This window comes from Emys orbicularis, chromosome 24, assembly GCF_028017835.1.
Source record: "Emys orbicularis isolate rEmyOrb1 chromosome 24, rEmyOrb1.hap1, whole genome shotgun sequence".
In the NCBI taxonomy this organism is placed as follows: Eukaryota; Metazoa; Chordata; order Testudines; family Emydidae; genus Emys; species Emys orbicularis.
The window spans coordinates 14,314,478-14,333,913 of NC_088706.1; the positions used below are offsets into that span (position 1 = coordinate 14,314,478).

Consider the following 19,436-nt stretch of genomic DNA (forward strand, 5'->3'; position numbering starts at 1 on the left):
TAAAGCCCATCACCGCAGCATCTGAGCACGAGGAAGGCACATGAGCTCTCCACGCTGGAGCCTATAGAACCTGTCACTACAGGAGCTGAGGGCTGGGCAGGTACGTGAGATCTCTGTACCAGCGGCTGTAGTGCCCATCCCTGCCGCGTCTGAGCACCGGGGAGGGACATGAGAGCCCCTGGCTGGGTCCCTAGGGGTCTCTCCCCACTCCAGCTCCCAGGACCCTGTGTATCCCCAGGGCTGGGGATACTGGGCCAAGCGACCTGGGGGGCCTGAGGAAAATATTCCAGTGTCTGTGACGCTTACTCCCTTTGCAGGCTGAGACCGGGGAGGCTCTAGGCACCAGCGCAGCAGGCACGTGCCTGGGGCGGCAAGCTTCGGCGGTAATTCGGCGGCAGGTACGCCGAAGGCGCGGGACCAGCAGATCACCCTCAGAAACACCACCGAAGGCCGCCTGACTGCCATGCTTGGGGCGGCAAAAAACATAGAGCCGCCCCTGGCTGAGACATCCCACTTTGTTATTAGTGATTAATTATTGAACACTGGCTGGAGGGGGCTCGGGGTGTCAGTAACATTCCTCAGACGTGTCCCCCCCCCCCACGCTGGAGGCGGCGCAGTCCCTGCCTCGTTCACACGCCAGCACAGCCAGGAAATCGATGTGCAGGGCCTGGCGGGGAAGATCTGAAGAGCTCCTGGAATAGCAGGGTGGCAGAATCAAAGGAGGAGGCTCCCAGGGCTGCCTCTGATCTCCAGACACCTTGTTTTATCCAGAGGGTGGATGGGAACCTGAGCCCCAGCTACAGAAGGGATCAGAGATGGGAAGAGGCCTAGCGGGTGGTCATGCCTGTGTCCCCTCCCCTTAGCCCTTCCCTGCCCCAGGAAGAAACAGGAGGAACAAAAGAAGAGATAAAAATAACCGAGGAGGTGGTTAAAAATTGACAACCTGCCACTTGTGCTCAGTGGAGGGCAGGCGGGCGGGACCAGGGCACCTGGGCGTGAGTGTGTGGAAACCACACATGTGAGACAGAAAGGCAGAAGGGGAAATGCAGCCCTCTGTGCTTAGCCCACCACCCACAGCCCAAGCCCCCGGTGCAGCCTGACGCTCCTGGCGGCTCCAAACAGGCCCATCGCTGGGAGACTGATCTGCTGAAGGGCCCCGGCACTTGATCATCACCAGCAGCTTTCTGATCACTCTGGATGAACTGTATCGTTGAAATCCAACCTCCAGCTCCCCCTCCGGCCACCTGGCTTGATCTCCTGCCCCTTCCTCAGGCCCCCCTTCCCGGCCCTGCTGGGACCTGGCTCATTCTTAGTCCAGAGCCAGGTGACCGCCATCTTCCGGCCCCTCCCAGACTGAGGTGAGGCTGGGATGGGGGGCAAGGAATCTCCCTGGCTGATGCCCATAGAGCCCAGAACCCACCTGCTTCTACATGCAAACACCTGTGGGGAGAGAGTCTGTGCTGTGCCCCCTGGAGGCAGCGCACAGAAGGCGCAGCCAGAGGCGTAGCGAGCGCCCTCCGTACCCTCCGACCGGAGGGGGCCCCGCAAGGAAGGGGGCCCCTAAAAGTGGCAAAATAAATACCGCATTCCAGTTTCTGCATTGTAAGGGGCCCCGCCCTGACATATGTTTGGAGGGGGCCACGTTCTTTGTTGTTACAGCCCTGGGCGCAGCCTAGGTGCAGAAGGAGGCTTTGAGCCACCCTGGCCCCCTCTCATTTCTGGGCTGTCAGAGGCCAGGGTCTGCTCTAATGTACGGCAGCCTGTTAGCTGCTCCACAGAGCCTAGCCTAGCATGCCCCGTCCCGCCTCCAGACACGCCCCCTGCACTGAGGCTTGGGGTGGGGGGCAGCCCATGGCTGCTTACAGCTGCCCAATATAGTATCTGCCCTGGGGGTGTGGGGTGGCTTCTCTCCCAGGCAAGGCACTTGTAGCTAGTGGGACCTTTCCCTTGCACCAAAGAAAGGTGGCTGCAGGTGTCAATTCGCTTCTAGCCTGAAATATGTCATGCCTAGATCTTGCCCTCTCCCCAGCCCCCTGAGACATTTCAAATCTTTGGAGTTTTAGGCTGGAACAGCCAAAAAAAAAAAAATCCATTTTTTTTTAAGGCTCATTTAAATGGAAATAGGAAGACAGGAAAAGAATGACAGAATATAATTATGTGCGGTAGCAATCCAGCAGCAGCGAAGTTTGGAATTAGCTGCAGAAAGATGCCCCCACAGCATTACATTAGCCGAGCGCAGGAGCCAGGCGTCTCAGCTGTGTCACTGCATCTGGGAAAGGAAATGGAAGGCAAAAAAATAATAACAATCATAATAAAAGGCAAAGCAGATTGCAGGGGCTTATTAACTGTTAAAAAAATTTATTAAAATGTCCAGCAATACAGAAACGCAGAGTGTCATTGATGCCATGGGGGGCTGGGGATACAGGACACTGTGGTCACATCGCAAACAGCAGAGACTGGAAAGCGGCTGGCTGCGTTGTCACGCGCACACACGCACACACCAAATCAACCCGAATAAATGACGACAAACGGAAAAAAAACCCCAACCCCAAAACAAACCGGGAGGGCCTCGATCCTGCAAAGGCATTGGGACCGATTCTGTCAACCTTGGGGGAAATTCAGCCCCCTCCCCGTGCGAAATGCCTGGCAAGAGGCCTATGGGCCGTGCAAGACTACGAGTGCTCTGGAGCTGAAGGTGTCATTTGCAATGAGCCGTGGCAGCGCTAGCAGCGGGACGGCCCAGCTGGCCCGAGGGTGAGCCCATCTGAGGTGCTAGGTAACACTCGCAGGGCTACACTTCCATTCCTAGTGCACTGGCGTGATCGGGTGCAGCCAGGCGAGCTGGAAATAACACCTCCAGCTCCGGCATAGACCCCCCCTCCCTTGGTGTAAATCAGTCCGGCTCGCTTGGATGTAAGGCAGAGGCAGCGGGGTCTAGTGGACAGGACTGGGGAGGGCGGGTTCCAGTCCTGCCTCTGCCTTGCAGGGAGTCACTTCCCCCCTTGGGGCCTCTGCTTCGCCTTCTGCCCTTTGTCTATTCAGGCTGTGAGCTCTGTGGAGCCGGGCCCGGCACAAGGGGGCCCAATCTCAGTTGGGGGCTCCAGGCGCTGCCATCCAAAACAGGAGACTCTCAGTTTGGATCGGTGCACAGTCCTTGTGCCGACCTCTGTCCACAGCTCAATTTCACCCCTTGGGCAAGTTCCCTATTGCTCGAGGAGTCCCCTTGAAATCGGCCAGGCAGCTCCAGGGATGGTGGCAGAATCTAGCCCTTACGCACTGGGGTAACTTTACTCACACAAGCAGCCCCACTGAAGTCAATGGGGCCAGAGCCCCAGATGCTGTAAGTCAGCCCAGCTCCACTGGAGTCAACGGATCAGATCTGCAGCTGGTATAAACTGGTGTAGCTCCACCAGTGCTGATTTACCTCTGCTGAGGGCCTGGCCCGAGGGGACTGCTCATGTCACATGTTTGTAAGATCAGTGCTTTAAAATGGCAAAGGAAATGAAAAGCAGACCCTGGATCCTAGGTACGTCTGTCCTGGGGCAGGGGCTGGAGCCAGGAAGAACCGTCAGCACAGAAAGAAAGTGTAACTGGGCCTGCTGCTGCCTACGCTATCAGACCCAATGGGGAAGAGACGGAAAGGCGAGAACAGACCCCGCCCCGGACGGTTTCCGATTGTTTTCTATTGAGAAGCGTCCCAACACCAGAGCAATACTGGATCTCAAGGGCCGCCTGCTCCCCCTTGTCTTTCCTACGGTGCGTTTTCTACCCGTTGCCTCTTGCCCCAGGGAAAGGAAGATAGCAAAGAAAACGAAGGCAGATGGAAGGGAAAGGATTCCGAGTTGATCACTGCGTTGTAACCTGTCGGTGGCTGGGATGCAGATTCGGGGAGACCGAAGCTGGAAAAGCATCATTAGCCACTGGGCTCCTACGGGAATTGCCCTTGGTTTGAGTAAGGACGGTCGTTTTAGAATACTGAGAAACCTTCAGTGCTGTGAGTGTGAGCGTGCGTCCTGCTCTGAGCTTCTGCACTTCTAGCCAGTCAGGAAACCACTGGATCCGAAAGGAAGAGAACGGAACATAGATGCCACTGGGGGAGGAGCGGAAGAGGGGGCCTGGTAGGGAGGGGACTATAGGGACCTGCTACTTGGGGGGCGGGGGGGAAAGGAAGGGGGAGTTGTTTATTAAAAAACTGGAGTCTCCCTTGCAGAAGGCCAGTGGGATTGGGGATGAGGAGTCACACTGGGGTCTTGCCCAGAAGAGGAGCCCAAGCAAAGGAGCCAGAGATGGGGAGGGGAACTGTCTGTCCTGCCTCCCTGGGAACACGGGCCAGATCCCAGCTGGAGTGAATCTGCCCGGCTCCACTGGAGTCAGCGGGTATGTCTCCGTTCCCACAACACCCCCCCGCAGTAAGTCTCAGAGGCCGGGCTCTGAGACTCGCTGCCGCGGGGTTGTTTTGCCGTGTAGACGTACCAAACCGGGCCAGAGCCCCCCATCCCCCCACCGGTGTGAATCGGTGTAAAGCCACTGAAGTTGACACTAGCTGAGGATCAGGCCCTGCACGGCCGTGCTAGGACAGTCTGGACCCGTCCTGAGAGCCTGGCCTGGCCTCTGCGCTCAGTGGGAGCCCGGATGGGTGGAGCCCAGCGACTGGACCCTGCGTGGTGCTGAGCGGCTCCTGGATGGACTGAGCACCAGCAGGGTCAAGGTCGTGTGTACGCACAGAGGGACACAAACGCACACACACGCACCCCCCCCCCCCAGGCACACGGGCGATGGGGGCGTCCTAAGGAATGAAAGCAAAGGGGTTTAGAAAAGGGGGGCTGGGGGGGCCAGTAAAAGTTGCCCTTTCCCATCACACACACGTGCCCGGCTCTTCCCGGGGCGGGGGGGAGGGGAGGGGACTTGTGCTTGCTCGTCACCAGCCTCTAGAAATAGTTGCCTTCCTCCATCCAGTCCAACTGGAGCTGCTTCCTGTGTTTTCTCCGCTCCTTGCGGGAGTTGTGGTGGTGGCGCGGGTGGTTGTGGTGGCGGCGGTGGTGGCGCCGGGTTCTGTGGGACCTTCTGGCTAACGGAGGCAAGGAGGAGAAGGAGGAGGCACGTTACCGCAAGGCTAAGCCACAAACGCCCCCCACCCCCAGGGGTCGAGGATAGGAGACGAATCCTAGACCAGGGCTGGGGAAACCCCCACCCCTCCCATGGAGGTGCTGCGGGGTGGGGCTGAGGGGCGCTGCACTGCGACAGGTGGCAACTTTGGGACGGGCCAGCAGACGAAGGCTCGTCTTCACTGCAGTATTAGCTGGAGGTAGAGCTCCAGTGTGGCCCCACCCCGACTCCCGGCCACACACGCACACAACTTTAGTCCAGGCTAAGTGGCGCTTTAAACTGGAGTGAGCTGACCCAGGCGTGTGTGCGCGGATGCAGCCCAGCAGCTGCTAGCCCGACCCCTCTGCGCAGCTCCAGCGCTGGTGCGCAGTGCGGTCACGCTCATTTGAGTGGAGGAACGCGCCCTAATCGGCAGTGAAGGCAAGGCCTGAGGGCTACCTCCGGTGCAGCCACTTCTGGGGTGGAACGCAGCAGCTGCTCAGCATTCTCCATTTGAGAGCGCAGGGCAGTGTAGACATGGAGAGACACCCCTGGGATCTAGCCAGGACATTGGGGCTAAATGCCTCCTCCCTCCAGGGAAGGGGCTTGGTGTTTCCCATGTGATGGGGCACTGGCTCGGCACTGAGCCAGAGGGATCAGCCCTGTGCTCGGGAACCCCCAGCACGGCTACCTCCAGCGCCCAGAGTAACGGTGGGTTTGTCTATAGAGAAGTGCCCCCTCCCCCAGGCCCCGTGGGAAGGGAGGGGGAGCCGGCACTAACGTTTTGTGCAGAGGATTTTTGGTCTGTCCCACTTCCCGTTGCTGTGGCACTTGATGGTGGGGACGTGCCTCTGGGTGAAGCCACCCTCGCACTGGTACCGGACAGTCGAGTGGATACTGTACTTCTCCTTCTGCTTGCCGATGGGGAAGGCGTTCTCCACGGCCGGGGGCGGCCCGCACAGCACTGCACAGGGGGCAAGCCGCAGGCGCGGTTACAACAGAGCCGGGGCATAGGGGCTGCAGACAGTGCTCTCCGTTGGATGCAAATGGGTCGTGGCCTGTGGGCTGCTGGCAGGATACCAGAACAGCCCTTGATTGGGCAAAGCGCGGGCACCAGAGGCCCTACACCGGTCTGCAAACAACCAGCTTTTGGACTCAGCTGGAGAGCTGCCTTTCCCCCCTGCCATCCGAGTTCATGGAGTTTGGGGAGGGTCAGCCAGACCCACTTCACTGCACTTTGCAGGTTCCTCAGCTCCATTGCCCCGGGCTACGGATGGAGGCTGGACTTAGCAAGCGGTGGGGCTGGGTTTGGGACCGCGGCGCATTAGCAGAGCTGCATGTGGGGAGCCCAGGGCTAGGAGTGCAGGGGTTTCACTGAGGCTGCCAGTCAGTGGGACCCAATGGTGCTGGTGGGGTAAACCCTATTTTCTGTGCAGTATCTGAGCCCCTCACAATGCAATGCTCACAGCACCTCCCAGGGCAGGGCTGGGCTATTATTCCCATTGTACAGATGGGGAACTGAGGCCCAGACAGGCCTAGAGCCAGACCATTCAATGTATTTAAGTGCCTAAAGATGCCGATAGATTCTTCTGAAAACCCCACTAGGTGCCTAACTCCCATTGGTTTCAGTACCTTGACAAATCCAACGCTAAGTGACTCACCCACGGAGCCCGTGGCGGGGCAGGGACTAAAACCCAGCATAGGGCCCTGAGCACTGGGCCCTGAACAGCTGGCAGAATAACCCAGGCCCTGCCCCCCTACAGCAGCCAAGGGGCCCACGTGGTCCAGTAGCGTGCCTCCTGCAGTGCACGAGACCAGATGCCTTCAGAGGAAGGTGCAACTGTGGCAGAGCCCAAAGAGGAAGATGGAGCAGAACCTGGGCGCATCTCCCCAGCATCTGCCCAGTCACCCTGTCCTGTCCTTAAATGCCTGTTCAGAGCCTTCCCGCTTCCTCCATTCTATCAGGCTCCCTATGAAATACGGCCGTTGTCTCCCGCTCTGCCCGGCAGTTCCACCGCACTGCTTATGTAATACAGAACGCTTCAGGAAGCTGCCGGTGGCTGCTGTATAAATCCAATCTATGGAGAGGGCTCCTTTGACAGATTTGCGCCAAGGTGTTGTGGAGGATTTACATATTTAATTAATGGCCTTATCGGGACAGATATATCATTACATACGGTGGCTGGGATTTTGGAGCGTCTTTCTCTGGCTCGGCGGGAACAGCTGGAGGTTAATATAACTTTCAAGATAAGGAATGAGAACTTAATAGTTTTAATGGTGGCCTATTAAGCAAATTAAAGCAGAGGGGGAAGAATTAAGCAGTAGAAAAACCGAGATTAAGCGAGGTTCTTTGGATTTTCTTTGTCAAGGGGTGAAATGGGCAGCAAAAGGGAACGAGGAGGGGAAAGTCGCCTGTGACTTGGGCGCTTTCTTTACAGTCTAGCCCGCATCTGATTTGCCACCTTCCACTGAGAGGCAGCACGAATCCATGCAGAAATCTCTATCCGGGGAGGGGGAGCGCTGGATTTACAGCCATAAAATGGGTCTGGCTGGCAAACAGCAACACTCTCCTCTGAGGGGGATTAGATTGAATGCAGCAGGGCTGGCACTGACAGGCCCTCAAAATTCATGACCCGTCCCCCAAATCAGGAGGTTGGCTTAAAAATCAGGTTCTTTTTCATTTGCCTCCTGAGATCTGAGACTTTTGGAGCCCTATTTTCCTGCTCTTCTCTGCAGCTGAGAGGGCTAACATGTCACTTTAGAAAAGAAAAGAAAGCCGAGATTCTCACATGACTCCAGGAGCTGGGGCTTGAAGAAAACCACTAAGTATCGCAAGTTTCTCAGTGAACAGTGAGAGTTGGAAAAGCACCCCACTTCTAAGCTGACCTCACCAGCTAGCCTCCCTGGGCTGCCCCACCCTGCAGCACTGACCTCTTTGGCTCCCTGCCTGCACCCCCCTGCTGCGGGGTCAGGGTGCCTGGAAGTCACCCCTCTGTTTCAACAGGGCCCATCTCAGCCCGGAGTCAGACTGTGCCCTGAAGCAAGCGCAGCCAAGGGCTACTGCTGGAGCTCGCTAGGACGGGGTTAATTTAATTCTGCATTGTTCTCAGTGGGGGAGGGGAGAAGGGACTTCTCACTGTTCTCACCGGGAGCTGCTGACTTTTTCAGCCCGCCCGCCCGCCCACAGGCCACGGCCACCAGCACCCACTGGCTCACCAGTTACAAACCAAGCCAATTTATAGTTCCATTGGCCCCACCCCTCTTTCCCATTCAGCCAATCAGAGGCTGACCCTGGTCACCTGCCAGGAGGAGCTGCCTCCTCCTGCTCCCAGCCAGCAGCAGCTGGGGGAGTCTGGGGGTGGGAAGGAAGGAGGGGGCTTGGGGGGGCCCTGTGGGCGAGGGGGCTGTGGCGGGGTTACCGGTGCCTTTCTTGCAGATGTACGGCAGGTTGTAGTTGCAGGGGACGTCGTTCCACTTGCCGATCTCGTGGGACACCAGCACCACGCAGTCCTCGCCGCCCGCGAAGAAGTTGTCGGGCTGGTTCTCCCGCCAGTTCTCATATTGCTGGTGGGAAAGACAGTGGCAATCATACCCCCTCGCTTGCGGGCCCCTGCCTGCGCCCCCGCCCCTCAGCCCTGCAGGGACCCTCCGCACCGCTCTCTGCAGGGCAAAGCGGGGGCAGCAGCCAGGGTGGGAGTCCCTTGGAGCAGGACAGAGGCTGCCCCAGGCCCTGGCCGTGCCCCCCTCCATTTACACTAGTGATGGTACCCCTGTTTATTCCAGGGGGTCTCCCAGAAATCAGGGGGGGACTGAGCCAGCTGCTGGCCAGACTCACCATGTGGTGTCCTGCACCGAGAGCTGTCTTAGGCATCCCGCTGCTCGAGGCTGTTCGCCCCGCCCCTCCCCCCGTGGTTTGGCTGGGTTGTATCCCCCCTGCCCAAACTCAAGGTGATGTCCGTGTGAGCCAGAGGCAGCGGCTCGCCTGGCTGGGCCAGAGCGGGGTCTCTGGGCGTGGGACGCTGCTCTGTGACTGCATGGAGAGGAGAGGCCAGGCCCGCGGTCACATGCTCACACGTGCTGTCTTGCACACACACCCACAGGTTATCACACACTCATGCACTCCCACACCTGTGCACACACCCATGCTTACACAGTGGCACACACACACATCCCTGCACACACACACACACACACACACACATTCATGTGCACACTCACGCTTGCACACATTGGCACACGTGTGCACACTCATGCACACTGAACCCCACCACGCACTCTGAGACCTCCCAGTCCCCTCCCTCTTTCTCTTCCATATTCCTCAGATGCGCACACATTCACACTCACTCCCCCGTGATTCCAGGCATGCACTGCCTTGCACGCTCTCCCCCCTTCCTCACCAGTCCCCTTTACAGTAAATATGCCCAATGGTCTGTGATGGGATGTTAGATGGAGTGGGATCTGAGTTACTACAGAGAATTCATTCCTGGGTGCTGGCTGGTGAGTCTTGCCCACAAGCTCAGGGTTTAACTGATTGCCATATTTGGGATCGGGAAGGAATTTTCCTCCAGGGAAGATTGGCAGAGGCCCTGGAGGTTTTTCGCCTTCCTCTGCAGCGTGGGGCACGGGTCACTTGCTGGAGGATTCTCTGCACCTTGAGGTCTTTAAACCACGATTTGAGGACTTCAATAACTCAGACATGGGTTAGGGGTTTGTTACAGGAGTGGGTGGGTGAGATTCTGTGGCCTGCGTTGTGCAGGAGGTCAGACTAGATGATCATAATGGTCCCTTCTGACCTTAAAGTCTATGAGTCTATGTGCACGTTCCCAAGCAGGGCCCAAGTGGCCAACGGGCATTTTATAACCCCGATCCCTTGGGCCAGGACCGGATCGAACAGGACAATGCCATGCTGGGGCCTGGGGCAGCGAAGGGTCCCTGAGCCAAGGTGCTCCCTGCCAGAGGTGCTTCAAACTCACCAGGCCTGTGTTATCCGTCCACTGGAAATCCTGCTCCACAATCCGGTCATTGAGCCCGATCCAGGTGTTCTCGTGCCCAAAGCCTGGGAAGAATCACACAAGAGACACACGTGACGGCTCAGAGGGCCTGGAGCCCAAGTCATTGCGTAGGGAGCAGCTGTGCAACACAACCAGGAAAGCAGTTGCTAGAGCTGATCACTGTTCTTGGCAGGGATCACATTAAATGCTACTGGATGGCACATTCCAGGGCACTAGAACCTGGCACCGAGCTCTGCTTCTCTTCCTGTGCTAAGCTGTGTAATACTAGACAGCTAGTGTGTCATGCTCCACCCCAGTGATGGCTGCATTTCCGTGATGGGTGATATTTACCTATTGATTTACCAACTGCACCCAGAGTCTACCTGGGGCACTTCTGCTGGATGGGCCTGTGGATTTTCATCCATAGACCTCAATGCACTTTCAAAGATTGTGTAAGTGTCATTTTACAAATGGGGAAACTGAGGCACAGAGCAGGGCGGTGACTGGCCCAATGTCACACACTGAGTCCAGTGATAGAGCTGGGAATAGAACCCAGGAGTCCTGACCTCCAGCTCTCAGGTCTAACACCAGAGCTTGGGATAAAACCCAGGAGTCCTGATGGCCTGATGTGGACTGAGTTTTGGTGGGGCTCAGCCCAGGTCCCACGCCCCAAGAAACACCAGCGCTGCTGGCACTAATTGAGACGTCAGTGGCAGGGCTGGGAATAGAGTCCTGGCTCCCTCTTTGTCATCCCTCCCCACAACAACTCCCACCCTCCCACTGGCTCCTTTGCAGTGGCTGCTGGAGACGGGGCGCTGCCCATGGGCAGGGGGTCCCTCATGGAGGTTTTGTTGGGCTGAGGAAGAATCAGCGGACAGAGACCTGACCTGCACTGTCGGTGCTCAGATACTACGGAGCCCTTCACCTCCCCCGGCAATGGGGCTGTACAAGACCCGAGAGAGAGACTTGGAACTGGTTTTGTTGTTCAGGGTCATCTGTTCATAGTGGGGCCAATCCTGCAAGAAACCGAGCGCCTCGTAAGAGGGGCTGAGTGCCCTGATTTCCCACTGGCGCAGGTGCTCAGCTCAGCACCCAGCAGGACGTGAGACCAGCCAATTCCTAGCAGCAGGAAGGGCAGAGGGCAGCCCATGCCCCGCGCAGGCCTTTCCCGATTGCACAGTGGTGGATGGAAAAGGCAGAGCAGAGACTGAGCAAAGAAGAAAAAATAGAGTCCAACCTTCATTTCCCAGCGTGGCCGGGTCCCCTCTGCAGCACCCGCTCCATAAGAAGCTTTGAACAGACGCCCCTGCCTGCGAAGCGGCGCAGGGACGGCTCCGCGGATGGTTATTTGAACCTGGGCTCTTAGCTGGCAGGTGCACTGGGTGTGGGGAAGAGGTTGGATGGGCGCCAGCTCAGCTCAGGGCTGGAAGAGAGCTGGGGCCTGCCGAGACCTGCGGCAGGCGTGTGTGCAGGGGAGGGGCTGAGCGGAGGAAGAGGCAACAGGAGCTTGGCCAAGCCAAAATTGTTTGTGCATGAGGCTGGATTGGAGCCATTGGAGAACGAAGTCTTCTGTTTAGCTGCAGGCACAGGCAATGGGGCAGCCCCGTGCCCATGTGCCGGACCCAGCGGGACCCCCTCTAGGGGGGAGCAGGGCACTGAGATGGCACAATTGGTGCCAATGGGGACGAAGGCTTTATGGTGTGTGTACCCTGAGGCCCAGCAAACTCACTCCACACAGAGCCCTGAGCCACCCATCAGAGAGCAACAAATCCGGGCCGTGCTGCCTCATGCCACTTCCCCCCGGCCCCCCAGCAACAGGCGGGATGCTCCGTTTCCATGACGAGCCCCCGAGCCGGCCAGGCCCCCACCGCACCGCTTTGGCTCTTGGCCCAATGAACGCCTGGCAGAGAAAGGCCTCTCCCAGCCAGAGCGGGTCCGAACATGGAGATGTCAGCACTTGGAGAATCAGAGCAAACCCGAGTGGGTCGGAAATCTCCCCCGAGGCGTCCCGCTGGCAAGGTTTTGTGTCGGAAAAATTCCCAAATTTTGTTTCAAAACAAACATTTTGCTTCAGAATTTCTTTTTTTTCTCCCCATTTTTATATCACCTGCCTTGTTCTGTCCATTATTTCATGCCATGGCAGCAGGGACGGTAGCTCATAAGGCACGCTGTGCGATGCACCAGAGCTGCTGCGATATTCTGACATCATATAACCAGTGGCACTAGAACAATGTGTGTGGGGGGGAGAGTCACTGAACCAAACTGTAAACCCTGTATATGATGGAAACCACTTCAAGCCGGGGGTGCTGCCGTGCCCCCAGCACCCCTAATTCCAGTGCCCCCTCCCGCATCTGGCTGTGTAACCCACCCCTGTGGGCAGGAAAATGTGCATTTTGGAGTATTCCCCATTCAAAAGGGAGAAGCTCTTGAGAGAAGGGAGTGCTTTCATTTCACAGACAAAAGCAGGGCATGATGCAAGGGCTGGGAGCTGAAGTCAGACTGGAGAGATCAGAGGCACATTTTACCAGCAAGGGTAATGAACCATGGGAACAGCTCCGCAGGGGAGGTGGTAAATTCTCCATCATTTGGAGGCTTTACATCAAGAGTGGGCGTCTCAGCCACATGTTCCTCAGCTCATGGAAGAGTGAGATTCTCTGGTCTGTGCTTTGCAGGAGGCCGGGCTAGATCATCACAAAACCCCGCTCGCCTGCAGCGCTTTCAGCAGCAGATCCCAGTGCGCTTTACAAAGAGCTCAGGATTCTTATCCCCATTTGACAGATGGGGAAACCAAGGCACGGAGCAGCCACGTGATTTGCCCAAGGTCACCCAGCAGGGCAGTGGCAGAGCCAGGAGGTGACTCTAGGTCTCCTAAGTCCCAGTCCAGATTAGACTGGTCAGACTGGTCCCTTCTGGCCTTGGGAATCAGTTTGAGGTTTCCACGCACGACTAGAACCATTTCCTCAAAATTCCAATGGCCACACTGCACCGGGCGCGGTTTCTGATTCCCTGCGAACCGGCGCCCTCTGAATACCACTCACGAGGCTTGTGCTCCCGGCAGCGCTGGGATTAGAGGGCCCGGCGCCCACCTCGGAGGCTTTCTGCAATGCTTAGCCCTGCATCCCTCAGCACATGGCCCCACTACAGAGTTGTGCTGCTCTAACTCGCCTGGGAGAGGATCCTGTATATTTCCCTACAGCGATCTGATGAAAGCAGCGCAACCCTCCTTAGCGTGAACACAGCTATCCGGGGGGGACGGGGTTTATACCAGTGTAACCGCATCCACACTAGGACACCACCCCAGAGCCCTGCTAGCACTGAACCCGGGCTCTGCCCCGCCACCCTCCCGGCCCACGTCAAGCTACAGGAGAAGGGAAGCACCCGCCCTACTGTTAATGAAGCCGTGCTCCTCTGGCGAGTGGATGCTGGCCAGGTGGCCAGCACGCCGGCGACAGTCCCGCTCCGCGTCCTCCCAGGAGCGCCGATGCGCAAAGTAGCGGTAGCAGTGGCCCTGGAACTTGTGCCAGCCGTGATCGCATCCCTCCGTGTCTGCCGCCAAGTGGGGAGAAATGGAACAGGTTAGCAAATGCCGTCAGCACCCCAGCATCGGTGGTCAGAGCATTGGGGGCAGGAGTCCTGGGTTCTATGCCCAGCTCTGACTGGCTGGGTGGCGCTGGGCCAGTCCCTGGCCCACCCCGTGACTCGATTTCCCCCTCTCTAACTCGGGGGAAATGAGCAGTGACCTGAAGCCCCAGCGTCGGCACAGCACCGGCGCTTGCTGCGTGGAAGTTGCGAGCAGAGCCCAGGTCTGATGAACGCTCGGCAGAGGCGGGTGGATTTTCCGCAGAGCGAGTGAGCTGGGAAGGCAGCCAGAGCCCCGTTTCCCATTGCTGCTCAATGGTCTGCAGCGTGCCGCGGACACAGTCCCACTCCCAGAGGGGAGCAGGCGGCTAATTCCCTGGCCTCAGAGCTGGGGCTCTGCTCACAGGATCTTATTACAAGCGTCCTTGTCTCTGGCAGCCAGGATGACAGCACCTGAGACGAGGCAGGGGCCGTGTGGGTGGTGCCAGGTGGGATGTTGCTGCAGGGAGGTTTCTTTCCTCAGTTCTGGTCTGGGGCTGGCAGGGCTGATGCCGGGGAAGCGCAAGCTCTGAATCGCACATGGACCAACCCCAAATCACCCGGAAATTCACTTGAAACTAGAGGTCTGCTCAGTCCAGCCTGGCCCCGAGCCGAGCGCAGCCGAGCTGAACGTGACCCAAGGGCATCGAGACATTTTCAGAACCGACCCAACAGCTCTCCTGAGCCCGTGTCAGCACCGACGCCTCGGCCTGGTGGGGACTCCCTGCTCCCCATCACCGACCCATCCCTGGCTGCCTCCTGCCCGTGGAACGGCAGGGCTGAGACCCGACCCTCTCGTGCCGTGCTGTGAACGCTGCAGAGCGAGGGGTGCTGCAACCCGCCCAGCACTCAGCGAAGGGGAAGCGCCTGGGAGGAGCCGCGTAGCCCCTCGCCAGGAAGAGTTATCAGAGACGGGCTGGCTCAAGGGGTCTGGCTGGTCTCAGACCTGAGCGACCCAAACCCGACCCTCGTACCCGCGTCCTGTTGAGTTTGGGTCGGGCTGCAAGGCTCCGCTTGAAAGTGAGTTTCACATGGCTGCTCGGTCAGGCGCTTCCGTCTGTCTGTGTCCATCCCTAGATCCTTATCTATCCACCTCCTAGATCCTAGTCTGTCTGTCTATCCCAACGCCCTCGTCCAATTCCCAAAATCCTGATCACTCTCTGGCTCGCTCTCCCTCTCTATCAGGCTGTCCGTCTGTCTGTGTGTCTTTCTATCCTGCACACATCACTATGGAACCTGAGCATCAAGAGTTTGGGTCCCCTCCTCCCATCTCCAAACTTCGCAGTTGTGAGGCCAATCTACAAACAGGTCCCAGGTTCCCAGCCCCCAGAGAGCCCCACTTGGGCTGGCCCCAAAGCAAAACCCCAGATCCTGATCCCGGATCCAGACCTGATGTGGAACTGCCCTCCCCGGGGCTGGCTCTGATGTAACTCCATCCAGTCTAGTGTTGTTAAAGGGGCCGCGGTTCCCAGGATCACACTGCAGGCTGGGCCACGGGATGGCTCGGCTCTTACCTTTCTCGCACAGGCTGTCCCCATAGCTGGGCAGGCAGAGGCAGACGAAGGAGTTTATCTCGTCGATGCAGGTGCCTCCGTTCTGACACGGGCTGGACAGGCAGTCATCAATATCTGCCACGAGAGACACAGCAGCTCAGGGCCCAGCGGCGATACGCCCCCCCCCCCCCCAGGCAGTGTCTGTGCGTTGGGGATGCACACACACACACGCACACGCACACATGTATGCACACACACATGCCTGCTCTGCCTGACACACCGAGGCTGACGGCGTGGGCGTTAAAGCCATGGCTCTGGCTGGGGGAGCTGCCTGGGTGATGAACTGGTTCTGGGGGCGCCCCATGGCGGGTATGTGCCGGCAGCTGGGATGCAGCTTGACACAGCTTCTCTGGGGAGATAAAAGGGCTTTAACGAGCTCTAATGAGGCAGGGTGTCCTATGGAGCACAGCCTCTGCCAGCTTGTCCTGCTGACAGCACCTGGTGCTGTGGCCCCCAGGATCGGGCCCTGTGCCCCTGGGGCTTGGCCCCAGCCCTCCTTTATTTCTGTGTGTGGGGGGGTTCCCGCAGCTCCCTCCCCCATCGTGGAAACCAGAGCTGGGAAAGACCTGTCAGGCCCCATCGGGTGGGGTCGCTGTCCCTGGGGTACAAGCTTCCTGTGGGGCCCCCCAGCAATGGCCTCCCCTCCGCCTCAGAGACCTCCTGCTCTCCAGCCCATTCCACTCCTGTGATACACACACTCCTGCGGCCACTGTCAATTCTCCCCCTGCCCGCAGCCCAGGCGGATGCCTGCAGATGGTGCCCATGCCCCTGAGTCTGTCCCCGTGCCCTGGCACTTGGACATGGCTCTCCCGGAACAAGTGCCAGCTGGGGAGCAGGAATTCCCTTCTCCCACTGGCCTGAGCCAGCCCTGCGATAGCCCATCCTGCTCCGGGACCGAGGGACTGGGGGATGGATGGATGGAAGGCAGGGCCACGGCACCCCGGAGCAGCTGCCAAGGAACCTGGGATGCCGGATGTCACCTGCAGCAGGACTGGGGAGGATGTCGCTCTGGCTGGAGACGCTTCCTGATACATCGGTATCAGGGGCTTTAGGAACAAACCAACCAATCAACCCCCCCCCCCCGCCCCCACTGACTCCTGCTCCCAGCCCTCCAGCACCCTGGCCACCCCAGAGAAAGCACGGCCTGGCCAGCTGCAGCTCTGTTCCTAGCTCGCCGTGGGGGGAGGAGGGTTATGCTGGGGGAGGCTCCCTGTTGGGTTTGCTTTATGGAGAATGCGCCCCTTTAAACAAGGATCTGGGGGGTCCGTAGTCATAGGCAGACACAGAATTTAAAGGGACCTGCTGTACGTCACAGGCTGCCTCCCCCAGCCTGCCTCCCCCCACACTAACCCCAACAACCGACAAGAGACCAAAGTGTCACAGCCCTTAGGAGACGAGGCTCTGATGTGCCACAGGCAGAGAACAGGAGGGACCCAGGTGAACCAGCACCCACGTTCCCCGCAATGGCAGGGAAATGGTTACGTGAGACCCACCCAGATGACCTGCACCCCACGCTGCAGAGGAAGGCGGAACCTCCCGCCCAGCTCCCTGCCCGTCTGACCTGGGGGAAAGTCCTGCCTGACTCCATTCCTGGCGACCGGATAGACCCTGAGCATGTGGGCAAGACCCAGCCAGCCACGCGCCCGGGCGAGGGAATCACTCTGAGCCAGGGACCAGCAGATCCCTCCTCTGCAGCTGGGCAAGGAACCCCAAGGCGCCCAGTCGGATGCCAGCCGAGGCAGCTCACAGGTCGTACGTGCCGCCAGGCTATGAGGCGTGGGGGTGGGGAGCTCGGTTCTCAGCCCGTCGCAGCCTTCAGCTGCCCACAGACGGGATACGCCAGGGCCTCAGTTTAGCGATTTCGGGCGTCACAACACCGTTCCAACAAACGAGGGCAGCCATCTCCCGACGGCGCTGAGGAGCTGGTGCTGCCAGTGGTGGTTGGATGCCATGGTGACGGGCACCTTAGAGAAACCACGGAGAGAGAGAGAGAGAGAGACAGACCAGGATCTAGGGCTGGAGATGGATGGATGGATGGATAAACCCACTATGATCTAGGGATGGAGATAATCAGACAACTAGGAGCCAGGACCGGGGCCGGGGCCGGGGCTAGCGAAATGATTGATGGGAGGGGATTGAGCTGACGCTGGCTCTTTCAGGCAGGGAAAGGGCACAGCTGGCTGTATCCGAAGTAAGAGATTAAACCCAGAGGATATCAGCCGGGCTGATGGTCTCCGTGGAGCAGCTCAGCAGCTGGGACATGCGCCCCCCTGCTACCCCGTGTTAATATCGACTGGGGCTAGCTCAGCGGCCTCATCCCGACCATGGCCAAGTCACAGACACAAGAGAGAGACTTTGGGGGCGGGGCCCGGGCTGTTATTACCGCTGGTCCTGTCCCTCCCCAGTCTGGTCACGTGGGCAAGGGGGGGTGGGAGAGGGTTTGGGATAGGAGTGAGCGCCAGAGATGGCAAAGGGCAGCAGCCCAGGAAGAAGCAGAATCCCTGGGTGACCCCAGCACCCCAGCACCCACACAGCACTCTGCAGTCCCCTCTCGGCGAGATCAAAGGCCACCGGGATGGGACACACAGGGCACCATCTCCTGAGCGACTGGTGGTTCTGGGTGAGGGGTTCAGTGCAAATGGAAGTGAAAGACAAGCAGCAAACAGTGCACGGCTCGCTGCTGATGGCCCTCAGTCCAGACCTGCTCTGCCCATGTGCCACGGTCCAGACCCACAACGCCCGGCCTGCCCCCCTGCTCTGCCCATGCGCCACGGTCCAGACCCACAACGCCCGGCCTGCCCCCCTGCTCTGCCCATGCGCCACGGTCCAGACCCACAACGCCCAGCCTGCCCCCCTGCTCTGCCCATGCGCCACGGTCCAGACCCACAACGCCCGGCCTGTCCCCTGCTCTGCCCATGTGCCACGGTCCAGACCCACAACGCCCAGCCTGCCCCCTGCTCTGCCCATGTGCCACAATCCAGACTCACAATACCCAGCCTGCCCCCCTGCTCTGCCCATGCGCCATGGTCCAGACCCACAACGCCCAGCCTGCCCCCTGCTCTGCCCATGTGCCACAATCCAGACTCACAATACCCAGCCTGCCCCCCTGCTCTGCCCATGCGCCATGGTCCAGACCCACAACGCCCAGCCTGCCCCCTGCTCTGCCCATGTGCCACAATCCAGACTCACAATACCCAGCCTGCCCCCCTGCTCTGCCCATGTGCCACGGTCCAGACCCACAACGCCCAGCCTGCCCCCAGCTCTGCCCATGTGCCACAATCCAGACTCACAATACCCAGCCTGCCCCCCTGCTCTGCCCATGCGCCATGGTCCTGACCCACAACGCCCAGCCTGCCCCCCTGCTCTGCCCATGCGCCACGGTCCAGACCCACAACGCCCGGCCTGCCCCCCGCTCTGCCCATGCGCCACGGTCCAGACCCACAACGCCTGGCCAGCCAGGCCTGCCCCCTGCTCTGCCCATGTGCCACAATCCAGACCCACAACGCCCAGCCTGCCCCCCTGCTCTGCCCATGCGCCACGGTCCAGACCCACAACGCCCAGCCTGCCCCCCTGTTCTGCCCATGCGCCATGGTCCAGACCCACAACGCCCGGCCTGTCCCCCTGCTCTGCCCATGCGCCACGGTCCAGACCCACAACGCCCAGCCTGCCCCCGCTCTGCCCATGCGCCACGGTCCAGACCCACAATGCCCAGCCTGCCCCCTGCTCTGCCCATGCGCCACAATCCAGACCCACAACGCCCGGCCTGCCCCCTGCTCTGCCCATGTGCCACAATCCAGACCCACAATACCCAGCCTGCCCCCCCTGCTCTGCCCATGCGCCACGGTCCAGACCCACAATACCCAGCCTGCCCCCCTGTTCTGCCCATGCGCCACGGTCCAGACCCACAACGCCCGGCCTGCCCCCCTGCTCTGCCCATGCGCCACGGTCCAGACCCACAATGCCCAGCCTGCCCCCTGCTCTGCCCATGCGCCACAATCCAGACCCACAACGCCCGGCCTGCCCCCTGCTCTGCCCATGTGCCATGGTCCAGACCCACAACGCCTGGCCTGCCCCCTGCTCTGCCCATGTGCCACAATCCAGACCCACAATACCCAGCCTGCCCCCCTACTCTGCCCATGCGCCATGGTCCAGACCCACAACGCCCAGCCTGCCCCCAGCTCTGCCCATG

The 19,436-nt window shown here is 59.5% G+C and overlaps 1 protein-coding gene across 1 annotated transcript in view; it reads right to left on the bottom strand.

Annotated features, from left to right (window-relative positions):
- Window positions 1-565: 565 nt before the first annotated feature.
- The window catches only part of NCAN (neurocan), a 44,169-nt gene continuing 25,298 nt past the window's right edge, over window positions 566-19,436 (bottom strand). The window contains 8 exon segments of the mRNA XM_065422360.1: window positions 566-692; window positions 4,834-4,862; window positions 4,865-5,064; window positions 5,867-6,049; window positions 8,505-8,649; window positions 10,059-10,141; window positions 13,464-13,622; window positions 15,209-15,322. Of these exon segments, the coding sequence (XP_065278432.1) occupies window positions 566-692; window positions 4,834-4,862; window positions 4,865-5,064; window positions 5,867-6,049; window positions 8,505-8,649; window positions 10,059-10,141; window positions 13,464-13,622; window positions 15,209-15,322 (1,040 nt within the window).